At 45.0% G+C, this 12,986-nt stretch overlaps 1 protein-coding gene across 1 annotated transcript in view; it reads right to left on the bottom strand.

Moving 5' to 3' along the window:
• LOC117350166 (ER membrane protein complex subunit 3-like) overlaps positions 1-12,986 on the bottom strand; it is a 59,600-nt gene that overhangs the window by 3,712 nt on the left and 42,902 nt on the right. The window contains exon 7 of the mRNA XM_033924228.1: positions 8,752-8,834. Coding sequence (XP_033780119.1) covers positions 8,752-8,834 — 83 coding nt within the window. The remainder of the gene's footprint in view (positions 1-8,751; positions 8,835-12,986) is intronic.

Here is a 12,986-nt window from a genome sequence, read left to right as displayed (position 1 = left end):
CACATTAAGCTACCTATTATATAGGCTGTAAGGGCTTATGTGCAAAGCACATACTAATTAGTTGGCATACGGCAATGATTAGCATAAAAAACATGCTGACTCCTTGACCCAGACATGTCCCCTGCACCCAAAAAATTTTTTTTTTTAATTTTTAGCATGTGCACATCCCAAAATTACAGTGGGATGCCTAGCATGCTCTGCAGTAAGCATAAGCTAGTGCTTAGTGCAGCAGCTTTGTAAAAGGGCCCCTTATTGGTATTGATTTCTAGTATTGGATTCCTGATGCAGGCTTTTATGCTCAGAGTTGATTTTTGTGACCCGATATTGACCAAATCTTATGTCTGTTTTAACCAATATTTTGGATTCTATTCCCATTTCCCGGATCTCACTTCTTCCTTGTCAAAGGAATGGAGCATTTGAGCTACAAAGAACGACTGAGGAAACTGGGACTGTTTACCCTCGAGAAGAGAAGACTGAGAGGGGATTTGATAGACTTAAAATATTAAAAGGATTTGATAAAATAGACCAAGAAGCAGCATTGCTAACATTTTCGGATGTGACACGGACAAGAGGTCATAGCCTGAAACTGAGTGGCAGCAGATTCAGGACAAATGTCAGGAAGTTCTGTTTCGCACAGCGAGTGGTGGGTGCTTGGAATGCACTCCCGGAGGTGGTTGTGGAGGAGACTACTGTAATGGGATTCAAACGCAAATTGGATGCACACCTTCTTGCATATCATATTGAGGGATACGGTAAAGTCGGGTCTCCAAAAAGGAGTACCTAAATGGGCCACCGCGTGTGCGGAGCACCAGACTAGATGGACCTCGGTCTGATCCGGTGAAGGTGTTCTTATTTATTTTTTGGTTTGACACCTTTATAAAATGAGCCCAATTTTCACATAGGCTAGGGATGTATTTGGCACTTCAGTGCACCTTAAAAAAAATTAGCACACACGTCTATTTAGATGTCAAGGTATGGTAAAAGGCAATCTCTTAATGCACCTTGATAATACTACAGGATTCAGCAACCTGCAGTATTTCTGTTTTGCAGTTTGCTGAATCCTCAACGCTACTTACAAGCCATCTCACAAGCATTACTATATGTGCCCGGGAGTACTGGATAGTAGTGCAAGATTGCCACTAGGAATGCCATTTTGGATACAACTGGCTGGGCATGAGTGAAAAAGAGATCACAGGTGGTTAAGAGTAAAAGAAATAGTCCTTATATTGTGAAATAACTAGTGGATAAACAAGGATCAGCTCATACTGGCTAAGACAGACTTGGTTCCCATCTACTGTTAGAACTAGAATAAAGAGGCCTATGGAGCCTAGACTGCCTTTCAACTATCACCTAGAACAAGGGGGGGGGGTCTCCTCTGTATCCTAACCTTCAGTCCCTTGCCAATACTGCTTAGATGTTGAGAAGCTAGATGTTTTGTCCAGCTATATGAGGATATCTATGCTTCCAGGAAAAGATTCCACCGAGACGTCATATGGTTTTAAGTGGAGGAGGTTTGCCCTAGATCTTTTTCTGTGCTACACAAAAACTATTTGAAAACAGAGTCTTGTTTCAAGACGCACTCAGTAAGAGTTCACCTAAGTGCAATTGTAGCATATCATCTCAATGCAGAGGGTAAGCCCATCTCTACTCAGCCTTTAATTGCTCACTTTACTTAAACCTCCAATCGAGCCCCTTACAGTGTCAATGAGTCTGGACTTAGCTTATGAAGGCTCCTTTCAAGCCACTTAACACCTGTCATCAGGTAGCCAGGTATTTCTACCTGTAAGAATCACATCCTCCTTGTCCTTGGAGAAAGCAAAATTATTTATATCAGGTGTTCACCAAGAACAACAGCACATATACTTACATACCTGCCCATTTCCCCTAGTTGAATTCTATCAGTTTTTGCATTAGACTGCCCTGATCACACAGGGCAATAGTAGGTTGGAAGATGTGAGCATGTCCAGTGGCTTCCAGAAAGAACGCTAGAAAGTATCTCTGTAGGATTACTTCACCCACATATAAGAATATGTTCTGCTGTCCTTTGAGAACACATGATATAGGTAAGAAACTTATATCTTCTCTATTGCAGTTTTTCATCTAAAGTATACGTACTTTAAATCTTTAAGTCTGACCCCATATGTTCTAACCATTTTAGCAGCTAGCCATCATCGTCTTCCATTCCAACTGCTGGGAGGTGAGAGGCTGATAAGCACGGATGGAGAGGGGGACCTTGAGGTGATTGTTTGAGGATTTAAAGGCATCTAAACAGGGGGGGAAGTGACGTCATCCCAGCGCATGGCTGCCTAAATCGGGAGCTCCGTAGGGGCCGCGGCGAAAAAGTGCTTTTCAAGCTTCTAGCGCTAAAACACGCTTCTTCACAGGATCGCGTCGCGCGGGTGCAGCTATGGCGACGCGGAAAAAGTTAGACAAGTTCAAATATTTCGGCGACGGAGGGGAGAAAACAGCGAGTGAGGCGCCGGGGAGTGCAGGAGATTCGCTCAAAATGGCCGCGGGGCCGTCGGCGGAGCTGCTTGAGGCTGGGACTGTGGCGCTATCGGGGGAGCTCGATGAAACGGTGAGCAAATCCTTCCAAACGTGGTTCCAGGACCTGAAGGATGAAATGGTAGGAGTGAGAGTGGATGTGAAAGCTGCTCTGGCGGAGCTACGTGCGGATGTGGGGGAGCTGGGAGCCCGAGTGTCAGCCTCTGAGGAGCACGTGGAGGCCTTGTCTGCCACGGTTACCGGGGTTAAATAATCCACAGCCCATTTATCATCTGAGCTGCAGGAGTTACAAGCGCAAGTGGAAGATCTTGAGAATAGGTCACGCCGGTGTAATCTGCGCTTTAAGGGAATCCCGGAGGGGGAGGCATACCGTGATTGCAAGAGTGTGGTGCGAGAGTTCTGTCGGAGCCTACTAGGTGTGGATGGAGCTGAGATGCCTGAGGAGATTAAGCTGCAGAGAGCGCATCGGAGCTTGGGTCCTGTGAGAGGTCCTGGCTTTAAAGATATCATCGCCTGTTTTGCGGATTATTCCCTTAAAGAGAAGATTTTGCAGCTGGCGCAGCGCCACCCCCGTTTTCGCTGGAATGAGTTGGAAGTGGGCGTTTATCAGGACCTGGCTTGGTCTACACTACAGAAGCGCAGGGCGTTCAAGGAGGTAACGTAAGTGCTGAGGAATGGTGGCCACAAGTACCGCTGGCTGTTCCCCTTTGGGGTCTGGCTTACTGTCAATGGGAGGTCTCGAAAGGTGGCTACGGTCACGGAAGTCTGGTTGGCTATGAAAGAGCTGGGTTGTGTGAATGTTCCAGAGACGGTGCCAGTGCCTGCTAAAGCTAGCACTTCGGGAGTACCTGGCGCTTGGTCTACAGTTCTGCGCTCTGGCAAGCGAGCAGCTAAACAGGGGACCTGATGATGACGAAGACTTATTATCTCGACTGTTCTTTACCGGGGCTACCTTGAGTGGCATGGACTGGGAGAGGTACTGAGTGGTGTGCTATCTCCGGTCTGGCTCTTGGTAAGAGACTCTGCACTTTCTGATGTTTCTCTTTAGCTTTACTGGTGGCTTGTTTTGCTGCAGTTTTTGGTTCTGTGTTGCTGTCATGGGGAGCTGCTTGGGTTAGTCGCCTGGGGTACTTTTCACTTTCTAAGGGCTGGCTAGACCTTCATTGAGGGGGGTCAGCTTTGGGTAAGGGGGAGGGGGGTAAGAGTAAACTTCTCACTATTGGATCATGGAATGTAAACAGTTTGAACAGTCCGGGTAAACGTAGTATAGTATATCATGAATTGAATAGATTAAAATGGGATATTTGTATGCTTCAGGAAACCCATTTGAGACCCAGACATGTGGGGGTCTTGCGGTCATCTCACTTTGAACATGTATGGACGCATCAGAGTATTCAGTCTGCTAAAAAGGTGGGAGGACTGGCAATCCTTATTCGCAAAGGTTTGGGTTTTACTGTTCTGAGGGTATATAGAGATTCTGGGGGAAGGTGTTTGGCACTCCAGGGTACATTGCAGGGCCGTCTTATCACTGTGATTAGTATTTATGGTCCTAACAGGGGTCAGGCGGACTTTTATGGCTCTCTTAAAGAAGATTTAGTCAACTTTGTTGGGGGGTCCGTATATTTGGGGGGGGGGATTTTAATGTCACTCCTGACGTGCTGCTCAATTACTCTCAGGGAGGACTTTGATCATCTTCCCGAGCTTCTCGCAAAGCTTTTCTTGCCCTGATGTCCTCCTTGGGCTTGATAGACGGTTGGCGCTTGCAACACCCGTCCCAGAGGACATATACACATTATTCTTCTGTTCATTGTTCTTATGCCAGGATTGATAGTATTTGGACTCATCGTAATCAGTGGGGGGGAATCAGAGCTGCTGAAATTGAAGCTATACATATCTCTGATCATGCGCCTGTCTGGATAGCTTGTGAAAGCTATTGGGATGTGGGGCATCATCGGGCCTTTTGGAGGCTTAATGAATCACTGTTAAAGCATACGGGGGTGGACAGGGAGGTGCGGGAGGCTATTACTAATTATCTACATGATAATGATAACGGCATGGTGGGTGACTCCATATTGTGGGATGCTCTTAAGGCTGTGATCCGTGGGGTCTTTATTAAATGGGGGGCACGCCTTAAGCGACAGCGGGAGCAGAGCTATATCCCTTTGGGAGACTTTGATTTCTCTGGGGAGGCAACACCAGTGTTCTCCTGACCCAGAAGTATTTGCACAGCTTTTGAGAGCGCGTCATGAGCTTTCTCTTCTACAGATGGAGGAGATTGATTTTTATAGACTAAGACTGCGCCAGACGATATATGAATATAGTAATAAAGCTGGCTCGCGACTCGCTCGGTACATTAAATTGAAACAAGCACGAACCGCTATTACACGGATTAGGGATATGGAGGGGAAGCTGCAGTGTACTGATGGGGCTATTAAGAAGGTTTTTCTTTCCTTTTACACCAAATTATATGGGAAAGTGGAGGGGGTACAATTGGAATCTATCAAGGCGTATTTAGATAAAGTGACGTTGCCACACCTGGGCGACTCTGATATAGCATATCTTAATAGTCCTGTCTCCTTGGGGGAGGTACTGGGGGTTATTGCCAGATTGAAATTGGGAAAGTCCCCGGGTTTAGATGGGTACACCAATAGTTTTTACAAACAGTATCGGGACGTTCCTAACTCCCTTATTGGTACGGGTTATTAATGGGGTGAGGGGGAGGTAATATGCTGCCGCCATCGATGGGAGACGCGGGTATTTCTATATTGCTTAAACCGGGGAGAGACCCTGCTAGTTGTGGGGCGTATCGTCCCATTTCACTATTGAACACCGATGCAAAAATTTTGGCAAAAGTTTTGGCCCTCCGGCTGGGGAAGTGCTTGCCTAGCCTGATTCATATGGATCAATCGGGGTTTATTCAACAACAACAGGTTAGTGATAATATTCGTAGAACGTTGCATCTCATCTGGGAGGCGCAGCAAACTTTGGATAAAGTAGCTCTTTTAGCAGTTGATGCGGAGAAAGCTTTTGATCAGGTGAGTTGGGACTTTTTATGGCGGACGGGATGTGGGGATTTCTTTCTAGCTTGGGTGCGGGCGTTCTACCAATCTCCGAGGGCGACTATTAGGTAGAATGGGGGCTACACGGAGTTTTTTTCAATTGAACGGGGTACACGTCAGGGGTGCCCTCTCTCTCGGCTCTTGTTTGCGCTGTCGATTGAGCCCTTAGCTATCCGCATACGTGAGCATCCCGATTTGAGAGGAGTATGGATTGGGGCTCAGGAACATCGGCTTGCGTTGTTTGCTGACGACGTTTTGTTATATGTGCGGGACCCTGAATTTTCCCTTCCTATTTTGTTAGACATTTTTGCTGAATTTGGTCTGGTGTCCGGTTTTACTGTCAATCCAGATAAGTCGGAATTGTTGGGAATCACTTTGACTGCTGCTGATGAAAGGGGATTGTCAGGGAGATTTCCGTTCCATTGGGCTTCTGGGGCGCTGAAATACTTGGGGATTTCTATTTCTCGAGATCTTTCTCAACTATACACTTTGAATTATACCCCCATTATTAGGCAGATTAAGGCGGATTTACAGCGGTGGTCTGGGTTGTGGTTGTCTTGGTGGGGACGGATAGCGGTTACTAAAATGAATATTTTGCCTCGTTTATTATTTCTTTTTCAAACATTACCTATACCGCTCCCGTCTGAGGTGTTAAAAGAACTTCATGCTCTCTTCTTTCGGTTTATTTGGAAGGGGAAACCGCCTCGGATATCTCGTCAGTGTCTGTGGTTGCCTCGTGAGTCTGGGGGGCGAGCACTTCCCAATTTGTTCTGGTATTATAGAGTGGCGCAGTTGAGACTTTTGTTGGATTGGGATATAGCTGAACAAAAATGTGTAGTACAATTGGAACAGCAATTAATGGGTAACCGGGTTTTAAGATCCTTGCTTTGGTCTTCTTTATCTGATCGGGTGGTTTTCAGAACTTTGAATAACCCTATTTTGACTCACCTGTTGCGGATATGGTGTGAGACGCGGAAGAAATGGGGAGCAGGGATGGTGCCTTCGCTGTTGGGGGCGTTGAGGGATGAACCTTTTTTCCCGGCGGGTAGGGAGAGCTCGGTTTTTCAGCGCTGGGAGCGTCAAGGGCTCCGGACGTTTTCTGATGTCCTTCATAGGGGGATCCTGGTGTCCTTTGAGGCTTTTCAGAAGAGTACAGCTTTGCCTAAGGGGGATTTTTTAGCTTACTCCCAAACCCGGCATTTTATTCAATCACAGGGCTGGACTGGGGAATCGATCAAGAAGAGGGCTTCCTTGGAACATCTGTGGCTTACACTTCGTAACCTGCCCAAACCCATTTCAGTTCTCTATCAATATTTTAGGGGCTCGGTTGTCTTTCACCATAAATACAAAGGCCTTTGGGAAAGGGACTTGGGGTGTTCTTTTTCGGAGAGGGAGTGGACACAACTTTGTCTTGAGGTGGGAAAGGCATCCTCTTGTGTTCTTATACAGGAGAATGCCTACAAGGTGTTTACCAGGTGGTATTATACCCCCGCTAGGTTACATAAAATGTTTCCGGGATCTTCTGCAATGTGTTGGAGGTGTGGGGGGGGCCGTGGGCACCTTTTTGCATATCTGGTGGGATTGTCTTCCTTTACAAATTTTCTGGAAACATGTTGTGGGCTGTTTATCCCAATTGTTACAATTTGTGCTCCCGTTGGTGCCAGTAGAATGTTTACTGGGCTTCCATAATGTGTGTGAACACACTTGGCAAACTAAACTCCGAAGGTGGGGGTTGGCTGCAGCTAAATGTTTAATTGCTAATTACTGGAAAAGATCCGAGGCACCTGTTATGTTAGAATGGTATTTGAAATTTCATCAATTGTGTACCATGGAACTTTCCATTGCTAAACGACATGGGCACTATTTTTCATCTATTCGAACTTGGACTGTTATTATGGACAAGATTGATACTTTGGTCTAAGTTTACTGGGGCTGGGGGAATTGTTACTGTGGGGATAACTGCCTGAAGGAACAACAGGGAGTTGTCCACTTTGTATATTTCAGTTTATTTGGGAGGGGTGGGGGGATTTGTGATTCATTGCAGGGGATATCTGTTTGTCAATGATGTTTTCTTCTTGCTTTATTGTGATTTCTGATTCTGTTCTATTTTGTTACATACTATGGAGTGATTGAGCCTTGATATCCATATTTTGCTTGTATATTATAAAACTTTTAATAAAGATTTTCAAGTTAAAAAAAAAAAAGGCATCTAAACAGTGTGATAAGGCGGTGGCTGTAGCCAGAAGGATGCTAGGCTGTATAGAAAGAGGAGTAACTAGCAGAAGATGGGAGGTGTTGATGCCCCTGTATTGGTCGTTGGTTGAGGCTGCACTTGGAGTATTGTGTTCAGTTTTGGAGGCCTATCTGGCAAAGGATATAAAGAGACTTGAAGCTGTACAGAGGAAGGTGACAAAAATGGTAAGAGATTTGAACCAAAAGAAGTATGAGAAGAGACTGGAAGACCTAAATATGTATACTCTGGAGGAGAGGAGGGATAGGGGAGATATAAATACAGACGTTTAAATACTTGAAAGGCATTAATATAGAATCAAATCTTTTCCAGAGAAGGAAAAAATGGTAAAACTAGAGATCATAATTTGAGGTTACTGGGAGGAAGACTTAGGAGCAATGTTAGGAAATATTTCTTCACGGAGAGGGTGATAGATGCCTGGAATGCCCTCCCGAGGGAAGTGGTGGAGAGGAAAACAGTGATGGAATTCAAAAAAGCATGGGATAAAAATAGAGGATCTCTAATTAGAAAATGAAGGATGTAAATTAAAGAACTAAGGCCGGTATTGGACAGACCTGCACGATCTGTATTCCATATATGGTGATTTGGTGTAGGCTGGGCATCAATGTGAATTCCGCTAATATGGAACACGAGGATGTTACTGGCCAGACTTTACAGTGGATATCCTGCAAACAATGGGATGGTTGGATAGGCTGGAGTGAGCTTGGACAGCAACTTCAGCATTTGGAACCTAAGACAATACCAGACTTTACAGTCTACGGCCCAGAAATATCAAAGAGACAAGTTAATCTAATCATGTATTTTTTAATGGGTATAACTTATGGGCAGACTGGATAGACAGTTCAGGTCTTTATCTGCCGTCATTTACTATGTTACCTGCTTCTCAGAGAGCAGCCATGGCTGCTGTTACTCATCATATTATGGAGAAGAGCTTACCTTAAATGCTTTGTTGGGGTCTGGTGGCATTGCCATAGCAGCACCTGTCATCTGGTCCTGCATGATTCGACTCTGGTCTGCCGCTGCAAAAAAAAAAAAAAAAAGGTGATCATACTACACTAAGGATAACCCAACATTAACTACTGCCTCCTCTACAAAGAGGGGGGAGGAAATGTTAATGGGATGGATGGTGCATCTACAAAACATACAAACATGCACCCACCCACCTCTTAGTTTTAACTAGGAAAGCACTTTGACATCAAACTGTCTTTCTTTTGTGAGAGTAATTAATATTCTTAATGAGTAAACAAAGAAGCAGACCAAACAGAATCCAAATTTTTCAAAACTCCCAAGAACAGATATGCCATATGTGGCTGCAACAGTGGCAAACCAGCTGATGAAATGCACACTAACACCACCACCACAGCTGCAAATGTGCTTGGTTCCATTAGTGGAAAAAAGGTTATATTAGTGCTAATATCTTTTCTAGTAACTAAAATTTTCTAGTAAAGAAAATTCTGGATGGCTGGATAATATTCTCGTGCTCATGAACCATGTAGAAGGAATCCACTCAAGCTTCACTAGAGGGCTCTGCTGCCAATAGCCCCAGATAGAAACATGTGAAGGAGGGGTACGGGGAAACTTCACTAACTACAACTCGGTTCTGCCTGAAATCATAACATGTTAAACATTGCCATTAAACAATCAAAAAGAAACATGTAGCTCAAATATAGCCCCAATGTGTATTAGTCTTTAAACCCTTAAAGACTCGCTGACATCCAAATATCAATCTGAATTTGAACTTTCTGACTGAGACAGTAGGCAGGCTGGCACAGAAGATAACTGATGGGGTGAGGCTCGAGGCTCTAGAAAGACATATCTGAAAGTGATGTTATTCTCTATTGCAACCTGATATATTTTCTCTTCCTTGTTATGTAACTCTCCTGGATATGTCCAGATATCTTCTAATTTGTAATCCGCTTAGAACCACAAGGCACAGGCGGAATAGAAATCACTAATGTAATGTAATGTAATATCTATCTACTAGAAAAGATATTAGCAAGTTAAGAACCTAATCTTTTTCTAATGCAATAGGTGCTTCATTCTGGACAGACAGGACATACAAAAGCAGTCCCAGAAATCTAGGGTGGGACCACTGTGCAAGCTTGTAACACTGAAGACCCAAATGTAGAGTCCTCTCTTGTCGCTACATCACTCTGTATAACTTGGACAAAGGCATTGCCCTATCTCCTCAGGAGAAACTGCCTAAGGTTCCGCCCACAGTGAAGCCATGCTTCTAGTCTAATGCGTCTTTATGAAGGCTGGCGATTGTATCCCACAAGTAATATATGCTGATAAAATGGCCTATGGATCCATCTGGATATCATGGCCTTGAAAGCCAGTATGCCTCATCTAGCCCAACTAGTGAGCCCAAAAGACGGTCAGAGAGCCTGAACTCGTTGGTGACCTCAAGATATCATAGAAGCACACTTCTCACATCCAACTTAAAAAAAAAAAGACTGGAACATCAGTAATATGACTTCTTGATTGATATGAAGTCAAAACAATCTTTGGCAAAAAGGATGTAATGGTGTGCAGAGAAACTCCGATCTCAGTGAACTTGAGGAAAGGCTCTCTGCAAGAAAGGATTTGTATCTCGGATATTATTCTCACTAAGGTAATAGTCACAAGAAAAAACATCTAGAGCAGGGGTGTCCAAACCGCAGCCCAACAAGGAGTTTTGTGCGGCCCAGCTTCTCCCTACCTTCTGTGCCTACCTCTGGTGGGTAGTTTTCTGACCGGCTCCCTTGCTGCAGTTGTCTGCGGGTGTCGTCGGCTCCTCGTGCGCGATCTGCAGCTGTGTCAGAAGCGTTCCCTGATGTCAGATAGAAGGCTTCCGAATCAGCCATGAATCGCACGCAAGGACCCGACGCCGCCTGCAGATGGCTGCAGCAAGGGAGCCGGCCAGAAAATAAATATTCGCCGGGAGGCACAGAAGGAAGGGAATGTATCCAGCATAGGCATGGATTGCCTACAACCATAAAATAAATACTTCCAGCACAGCCACGAATTATGTGAGGAGCTAGTCACCGCCCGCAGCTTTCACCAGAAAAACAATTGCAGAATGGGAGCCGGCCAGAAGGGAAGGAGGAAGAAGGTCATGTTGGGACTCGAGAGGGAGGGAGCACAGAAGAAAGAGGAGAACTGTTGGGCAGAGAGGAGGGAGAGGGAGAGAGAGAATTATTGGACATGGTGGTGGGACGCCTCTTGGACTGGTTGTTTTTTTTTAAAGTACAGAAGGGGAGGGTATTAAAAGAAGTGCTAGACTGGGTGTAAGGGGAGAGCTTATAGGACCAAAAACAGAGGACAGAGAGAGATGGTGGGCAATGGTCTGAGGGGAGAGAAATTGGACCTGGGGTAGTGTGGAGGAAGAGGGAAAGAGATACTTGAAGGGAGAACTGTTGGGAAGAAAAAGGGATAAATGGTAGACCTGGGGGAGGGAGGGAGGCAGGCGGGAAGAGAAAGGGAGAGAAGTTGGGTCTAGGGGATATTGCAGAGAGTACCTAGGCCCATTTCGGTCGTATACCGATATTTGAAGGGTCGGGTGGTGCCTCAGTGCGTTTTTCGCACTCACTGGGAAAGGGACTTACATTGTACATTCACCAGTAAAGAGTGGGATATTATCTGTGAGGAGGTGGGCCGGGCTTCTCTTTGTGCTCTGATTCAAGAAAATACCTATAAGGTCTTGAGTCGTTGGTATTATACTCCTGAGAAACTTCATAAGATGTATCCTCAGTCTTCTGATCAATGTTGGCGCTGCCATGGGGCAATAGGATCATTTCTCCATATCTGGTGGGAGTGTGCGATATTGGTCCCCCTTTGGACTCAAGGGATGAAAACTTTGTCTTAGATGGTGGGAGTTGCTATACCTCATATTCCACAGAGTTGTTTACTGGGATTGACTAACATATGTGTGACCAAATGGCAGATTAAACTAATGCGGATGGGTCTGGCAGCTGTCAAATGTCTTATTGCAGATCATTGGAAACAGACACTGGTGCCAACTGTGAATGACTGGAGGGTGAAATTATCTATGATGGGGAAAATGGAATTGTCTGTGGCCAAGCGCAGAGGTTATTATATGTCTTCTTTGCATACTTGGACTGTTCTTTCCCAGAAATTGGATCTTTCATGAGATGGGGATAGGGGGGCTTGGATTGTTGATTTAAGCATTCTGTATCGGGGGGGGGGGGGTGAGGGGACTGAGGGGGGCTTTGTCATTGTCTGGGGGAGCAATAGAGTTAATGGAGGGGTGGGAGTTCTTATTATTGCTGGTGGAGGGACGGATGAGTCAGGTCCCTGGTATCGGGGGCACGGATGGCTGGGTTTCTCTATCGGCTGGTTTGGGAGTTCATTGGAAAATGTTAAATCACTTGATCTTGGCAAAGGTTCTATGCATGGGTCACGTTGTACCCATATCTGTTATTTCTGTTTTATACTTTGCAGTGTTTTATTCTGTTTCACTGTTTTATACTCAATAAAAATTTAAATATTAATTTTTTTAAAAAAAGGCCATCCTCCTCTGCAATTTTCCTTTTAGGCCTTACTCACTGTGACCTGTGCTGGAAAGACCGCACCACTGATGCTGAATTTCAGGCAGCCAGTCGGACCAGTGTCTGACTGAGCCTTGAATCCCCAAGGACATGGAAAGGGGGGAAGTGAAATGCAGGTGGCACCCTATGGGATCCCATTGCGCCCCCCTACAGATGCCTGACAGCCTGTACTCAGTAAGTGAGTAATGCTACCCGGGGAACAGACCCAGAGCTCCAAAAGGATTCTGCAGGCCGGGCAACAAGTACAAGTTTCAAGTTTCAAGTTTATTTAACTCTTGATATATCGCCTATTTAAACATTTAAACATTCTAAGCGATGTACATAATATAATAATATATAATATATAATACATAATATAATATACCACAGAGGGATTGGCCTGTCAGCTGCAGACCTCAAGACTGTTTCTCTTCCACATTGGCAGAGCACTGAAAAAGGGGAGCTCTAAGCACCGAAAGCTGTCAAATTCACAAAAAAAAAAAAAAAAACCACAAAAAAATAAAGAAATATTCAGAGCTGATCATAAAGACACCTTCTGGTTCACGTACAGAAGGAAAACCTGAAGGGAGTAGCAGGAGAAGGGATTCAAAAGCTGGAGTGGAATTCATTCTGCACAGCTCC

Source organism: Geotrypetes seraphini, chromosome 1 (genome assembly GCF_902459505.1).
Source record: "Geotrypetes seraphini chromosome 1, aGeoSer1.1, whole genome shotgun sequence".
In the NCBI taxonomy this organism is placed as follows: Eukaryota; Metazoa; Chordata; class Amphibia; order Gymnophiona; family Dermophiidae; genus Geotrypetes; species Geotrypetes seraphini.
The sequence above is the reverse complement of the archived record's forward strand: the minus strand, read 5'-3'. Positions and strand labels throughout refer to the sequence as shown.